At 44.2% G+C, this 7,500-nt stretch overlaps 1 protein-coding gene across 5 annotated transcripts in view; it reads left to right on the plus strand.

The window, feature by feature from the left end:
• Positions 1-672: 672 nt before the first annotated feature.
• The window catches only part of actn1 (actinin, alpha 1), a 47,867-nt gene continuing 41,039 nt past the window's right edge, over positions 673-7,500 (plus strand). For 4 of the 5 annotated variants that reach the window (XM_053232935.1, XM_053232937.1, XM_053232938.1 and 1 more), the window contains exon 1: positions 674-999. In XM_053232935.1, coding sequence (XP_053088910.1) covers positions 877-999 — 123 coding nt within the window. In that variant the 5' untranslated portion in view covers positions 674-876. Of the gene's footprint in view, positions 1,000-7,500 lie in introns of all 5 variants that reach the window. The other variant, XM_053232936.1, reaches the window with a different exon arrangement.

A 7,500-nucleotide genomic window follows, 5' to 3' on the forward strand; every position in this document is an offset into this window, starting at 1 on the left:
ATAGATAGACAGAGACAGAATCAAAAAGATTTACTTTTTCATTTCCTTCCTCTTTAACATCAGGTCTGTGTTTTATTGTTCTTATTTGTTTATTAATGTGTTTATTTCTTCTTTGCTCTTGTTTAAACGTTATAAAATAATTTAATAAAAAGATATATAAGTTTTTATTTGTCTAAACAAATGGTTTTTCACTGGCGCTCTCAGTGCAAACTCCTAAACCCTTCCTCACACTCATTCCTGAAGCTCATGAACTCTGCATCTACGCTTTAACTGCTGTACCAATCAGCCAATGAGCATTCGCTTCCTGACTGGAGGGCGGGGCCTGGAGTGTGTACATCAGCCAATTAGGTGAAGGACCTCTTCATTCCTGCATCTCGTCCCGCCCACTTTCCAGGGCTGCTGTAGACCCGCCCCTCATCAGGGTGGCCAGATTGAGCTCCAATCCCACCTCAGCGCTCTTTTTTATTATTTATACACTTATTCATAAAGATAATTATATTAATTAATTAGTGATGATTAGTGATTTGCATATTAATTATAAACACTGAATGGTCAAAGTGTAAAGATACAAAAGTCGCAAAATGAGAGTGAGGGTAGAATTTCACTTTGGCAACCCTGCAGACAGAGAGAGAGAGAGAGAGAGAGAGAGAGAGAGAGAGAGAGAGAGAGAGAGAGAGAAGAAAAGAAGTAGGTGAGGAGGAGTGAACATTCAGAGAGACAGGCAGAAAGCGAGAGAGTGAGAGAGAGAGACAGACAGACAGAGGGAAGATCACGGGTCTGTTCATTCCCAAAGCAGCGGCTTCAGCTGGTTTTGTCTGTAACTGATCGATAATATCGATTGATCGGATCGGATAAAAATAATCGAGCGCGCGCAGCATGGACCATCATCCTCATCCTCATCAGCATTATGACGGAGAGACGAACGAGTACATGCAGCAGGAGGAGGACTGGGACAGAGACCTGCTGCTGGACCCCGCCTGGGAAAAACAGCAGAGGAAGGTAAGACACACTCACACAGACAGAGCGAGAGACAGAGAGACAGACAGACAGAGTGAGAGACAGACAGAAAGAGTGAGAGACAGACAGATTGAGAGACAGACAAACAGACAGACAGAGTGAGAGACAGACAGACAGACAGACAGAGTGAGAGACAGACAGAAAGAGTGAGAGACAGACAGATTGAGAGACAGACAAACAGACAGACAGAGTGAGAGACAGACAGACAGACAGACAGAGTGAGAGACAGACAGACAGAGTGAGAGACAGACAGAATGAGAGACAGACAAACAGACAGACAGAGTGAGAGACAGACAGAATGAGAGACAGACAAACAGACAGACAGAGTGAGAGACAGACAGACAGAGTGAGAGACAGACAGAATGAGAGACAGACAAACAGACAGACAGAGTGAGAGACAGACAGACAGAATGAGAGACAGAAAAAAAACAGACAGACAGAGTGAGAGACAGACAGACAGACAGAGTGAGAGACAGACAGACAGAATAAGAGACAGACAGACAGACAGAGTGAGAGACAGACAGACAGACAGACAGACAGAGTGAGTGAGAGACAGACAGACAGAGTGAGAGACAGACAGACAGAATGAGAGACAGACAGACAGAATAAGAGACAGACAGACAGACAGAATGAGAGACAGACAGACAGAATGAGAGACAGACAGACAGAATAAGAGACAGACAGACAGACAGACAGACAGCATGAGAGACAGAGTCCCTGCAGCTGTGTGATGTGATTGTGAACATTATAAGTGTCAGCTTGTGTTTCAAACCTCACATACAGAGTACACTACTACACCCTACACCCTTACACTACACCCTTACTCTACACCCTTACACTACACCCTTACACTACACCCTTACACTACACCCTTACTCTACACCCTTACACTACACCCTTACTCTACACCCTTACTCTACACCCTTACACTACACCCTTACTCTACACCCTTACACTACACCCTTACACTACACCCTTACTCTACACCCTTACTCTACACCCTTACACTACACCCTTACACTACACCCTTACTCTACACCCTTACACTACACCCTTACACTACACCCTTACTCTACACCCTTACTCTACACCCTTACACTACACCCTTACACTACACCCTTACTCTACACCCTTACACTACACCCTTACTCTACACCCTTACACTACACCCTTACACTACACCCTTACACTACACCCTTACTCTACACCCTTACACTACACCCTTACACTACACCCTTACACTACACCCTTACTCTACACCCTTACACTACACCCTTACTCTACACCCTTACACTACACCCTTACTCTACACCCTTACTCTACACCCTTACTCTACACCCTACATGCTACACACTGAACACTACACTACATACATCCAGCTCTTATGTAGTGCACACACACGTCAGAATGTAGTGCACTTCTTTACACTCTTAGTGTTAATTGATTCAGTCTCACTCCGGTCGCGTCCCATATCACACATGTTGGGGTGAGATGTTCCCTTCGGCTGTGTCCCATTTGTTCACTCAGTATTGATCATGTATATCAGCTCCCTAGTGGACATGTAGTGCACTATGTAGTCTTACTAGTATGTAGGCTTACTTTAATACACTGTGTAATAGAGTAGGGGACTGAAGACAACCCCTTAGTAGACTTAATGTAGGGTGGAAACACCGTTAATTTCTTTATAGGAAGAAGGGAATCCAAACTAGATTTTCACTAGGCATGTAGTGCACTATGTAGGGTGTAGCAGACGTTGTTTAATAAGCTATAAAATGTACACTTTTTACCCTTTTGTATTCAAAAGTGGAGCCTTAAAGTTAATATGGACATCATTATTTACATGAGGAAAGTTGCTGGTATTCAGAGTCGGGTTACGCAGCTGGATTTTCTGAGCTCCACATTCAGATTATTGAAATCACCTGCGTGTCCTTCACACTTCCGAGGTTTCCGGATTTTTCTCGAGTAGAAGCGTCTGAGACGGAGTTTTTAATAGTGTCCAGACCACCGCCTTTAAACCTGAAAAAAACTAAGGAATAGAAAATACAGACTAAAGAAGGAAATAGCGTTTGTTTTCTTTGCTGTTAAATGTAAAAAACTGTAACATAAAAGCGAGAGAGAATTTAATAATGAAATATTAAAAGACTAACATGATGATGTATGAATGAGAAGATGGTGAGTGTTGAAATAAATCTAACAGGAGTCTCGTACATCACTAATATATCACTGCATGAATAGAGCTAGCTGTAATTCTCACATTAATCACTGGTTTAATTGAACAAAATGGCTTCCACACTCGTTATTCAGCAGCACAGAGAATAGCACGTGATCCAGCACAGACTGTTATTTTACATTTTATTATTTATATGGAGCTCTGACAGTCACTCGAGCGCAACTTAATGAAGCCAAGAGACTCTAAATGGAGCTGATGAAATCGTAATGTGTGTGTGAGATGTAGGAGATTTTATCACACTTTTAATTCACTATGTTGATTTGTTGAATAAAATAAAGTCAGTGTTTGTGTTAATTCAATGCTGTAAAGAAAACATGCTCACGGTGTGAAGGATAAGCTGACCTAGCGCTCATCTGCTACACTTACAGAGAAACTTTAACTTCATTCATCACTTTATCCGTAAAATATTCCCTCCTCCAGATAAGCCGTGTCTCTGATTAAGACGCGCCCCCTCCCATGTCCTCCGTGTGGAAAAATAACTTTTCATGGACTTTAACCGGATGATATTATTAATCGGCTAAAGCAGTTAAGTTCAAGATCAAAATGGAGTGTAACTGAGACACGCCTCTGTTTTAGACAAACGACGTCTGCTGCGTAACTCTCACGTAACTTCTGAATAGAGGAAGTGTGTAGTTACACCTGAGCTCTGAATACTGACGTGTGTAATTTCAGTATTAAATCTTCAGGATTTAAGTGATTATTTAAGAGTGATTACTCTGAATAATAGTGCACTATGTAGGGCGCAGGAGACATTGTTTTATTCACTCTACACTTTTATTCACTTCTCTAATGGATATATGTATAAACATATAAAACAGTGTAGTGAACATGGTGTAGAGAGGGAGGAGAAGGAGTTATTTAGGACACAGCCCTTGTCTCCTACTGAGTGTGACTTTAAGGGTGTGTTATTAGAGACAGATCCACAGCAGAAAGTGAGTGAAAATGTCACTCGTCACCTCTCTGGACTCATAACTGTGAGAGGAAGTGCAGGTCTGAGAAGGTATTTTGGAGCGAGGCCGAAACATTCGCTCCCACACTTTTACTTTCTTCCCTTTTTGTTGAGCACTAAGGGGAAGGAGGGAAAAAAAGTGCTCAGGCTGCGGTTAGGGCTGGGCTTAACGGGATCCAGCCTGCCCAAAAATGGAAATAACAGGCCGGCGTGCGGAACGCTGCTGCTGGAAAACTTCACCCCGTTTCCCTTTTTTTCACCGAGTGAGCCGGTCCTTTCCCAAATTATGTCATCGGTAGGGAGCTACTGAGAGGAAGGGCATGTGCTCAGGTATGCCAGGCCCCCGGGGAGGGGGTAGCGGGGGGACACTTTCACTCAGTAGTGCACGAGTGTAAATCAGAACTGCTCTCAGGTCTGACTGCCTGAGTGCACTACCAAGGGCGCTTTTTATTTTAAATTGAATCTTTTTTATTTTTATCCAGAAATCTCCATCACGCTGCAGTAACGTTGCGTCTCATTGACTGAAAACAGCAGGCTGACAATGCAGAAATAAGTGCACTACAAAGTGTACTTCCTGTAGTCTAGGGAACAAAGTTTCCTACACCCTATATAGTGCACTACATGTCTAGCAATCCCTTCTTCCTATATAGAAAATAAATGCATTTGCTCCCTATTTAGTGCATAAATAAGTGCACTGCATTTACACAGGGACTGAAGTAAGTGCATCTTGTATCACATTTCTAGTGCACTATATAGAGTCAAATATACAGGCTCCTGCACCCTACCTAGTGCGCTACTTCCAATAAGGAGCTGTTCAGGAGAAACTTCCTGCTTTACTACACTTTATAGGATATTAAATAAAGCCTCTCTACACTAAATAGCACACTACCAAGTCCAGTAGTCCAGTAGGGACACTAGGTCACTACATAGGGAACGAGATTCAACATCCTGAGGCCTACATGTGGAATAATGAGTTCCCTACACAAGTGCACTACATAGGGAATGAAATAACAGCTCAAAGGAGTGTTTTTTTCTTCCTGCATTCCTCTGACTCTGCCTTCCCTGGAGGCTCAATCACACACACACACACACACACACATAGAATACACAGGGAATATAGTGTGTAATATATGAAATACAATATACTTACATACTACACATTATACTATACACACTATGTACACAATATACACACAGAGTATAGTGTGTGTGTGTGTGTGTATGTGTGTGTGTGTGTGCGTGATATATTTTCGACTGTTGGAATGGGACACACACACACACATTCAGACACACACACACACTGGGAAATTCAATTCAGTTGGATTGCAGGAGGCATTCTCCCCAATTAACACCCTCTGTGACTCTAATGACTGTGTGTGTGTGTGTGTGTGTGTGTGTGTGTGTGTGTGCGTGTGTGTGTGTGTGCGTGTGTGTGCGTGTCTATGGGATAAATGGGTTATTGTGCTGTAAAAAGGTCAGCACTTGAGTGTGAGGCTGTAAGACACACACACACTAAACGTAAGCACTGATACATGTTTCAGTTGGAAGCTTCACACACATTTGCAATGCAAATCTCTGACTGGTTTGAAACTGAGTGGTTTCTGTGTGTGTGTGTGTGTGTGTGTGTGTGTGTGTGTGTGTGTGTGTGTGTACATGAGCGAGTCGGGACTTGACTCAGAAGATGAACAGCCAGCATACCTCATCGCCATCCCACCTCCCTGCTGTGTGTGTGTGTGTGTGTGTGCGCACATGTTATAATTCAATTATATCTTTGTAATATAATTATCTGAATTCAGGACAGACCTGTTGGGGTGTGTGTGTGTGTGTGTGTGTGTGTGTGTGTCTGTCTGTCTGTCTGTCTGTCTGTCTGTCTGTCTCTTGATCTGTCTCTCTTCCTGTCTGTCTCTCAGGTGTTAGTGTTTGTCCACACTTGCCCTTATATGGCTACGTGTTATACCTAAGGCACCTTCACTCCTCCCTACATTCTTCTCTTTTTATCAGTCTGTCTCTCTCTATCTGTCTGTCTGTATCTCTCTGTCTGTCTCTCTCTATCTATCGCTCCTTCCTCTGTAAAGATAAGGCTAGTGGTGCAATCTCTTGGATTGAGGAGAACAGACAGACGCTTCTGGAGTGTTATTTACATAATTAAAGCACAGCTGTGTCTCAAATCTGTCTATCCCTCTATCTGTCTGCCTGTCTATCCCTCTATCTGTCTGCCTGTCTATCCCTCTGTCTATCCCTCTATCTGTCTGCCTGTCTATCCCTCTATCTGTCTGCCTGTCTATCCCTCTGTCTGTCTGCCTGTCTATCCCTCTGTCTGTCTGTCTGTCTATCCCTCTATCTGTCTGCCTGTCTATCCCTCTGTCTGTCTGCCTGTCTATCCCTCTGTCTATCCCTCTATCTGTCTGCCTGTCTATCCCTCTATCTGTCTGCCTGTCTATCCCTCTATCTGTCTGCCTGTCTATCCCGCTGTCTGTCTGCCTGTCTATCTCTCTATCTGTCTGCCTGTCTATCCCGCTGTCTGTCTGCCTGTCTATCTCTCTATCTGTCTGCCTGTCTATCCCTCTATCTGTCTGCCTGTCTATCTCTCTGTCTGTCTGCCTGTCTATCCCTCTATCTGTCTGCCTGTCTATCCCTCTATCTGTCTGCCTGTCTATCCCTCTATCTGCCTGCCTGTCTATCCCTCTGTCTGGCTGCCTGTCTATCCCTCTGTCTGGCTGCCTGTCTATCCCGCTGTCTGGCTGCCTGTCTATCCCGCTGTCTGTCTGCCTGTCTATCTCTCTATCTGTCTGCCTGTCTATCTCTCTATCTGTCTGTTTGTCTATCCCTCTGTCTGGCTGCCTGTCTATCTCTCTGTCTGTCTGCCTGTCTATCCCTCTATCTGTCTGCCTGTCTATCCCTCTATCTGTCTGCCTGTCTATCCCTCTGTCTATCCCTCTGTCTGTCTGCCTGTCTATCCCTCTGTCTGTCTGTCTGTCTATCCCTCTATCTGTCTGCCTGTCTATCCCTCTGTCTGTCTGCCTGTCTATCCCTCTGTCTATCCCTCTATCTGTCTGCCTGTCTATCCCTCTATCTGTCTGCCTGTCTATCCCGCTGTCTGTCTGCCTGTCTATCTCTCTATCTGTCTGCCTGTCTATCCCGCTGTCTGTCTGCCTGTCTATCTCTCTATCTGTCTGCCTGTCTATCCCTCTATCTGTCTGCCTGTCTATCTCTCTATCTGTCTGCCTGTCTATCCCTCTGTCTGGCTGCCTGTCTATCCCGCTGTCTGTCTGCCTGTCTATCCCTCTATCTGCCTGCCTGTCTA

Source organism: Pangasianodon hypophthalmus, chromosome 3 (assembly GCF_027358585.1).
Source record: "Pangasianodon hypophthalmus isolate fPanHyp1 chromosome 3, fPanHyp1.pri, whole genome shotgun sequence".
Lineage (NCBI taxonomy): Eukaryota > Metazoa > Chordata > Actinopteri > Siluriformes > Pangasiidae > Pangasianodon > Pangasianodon hypophthalmus.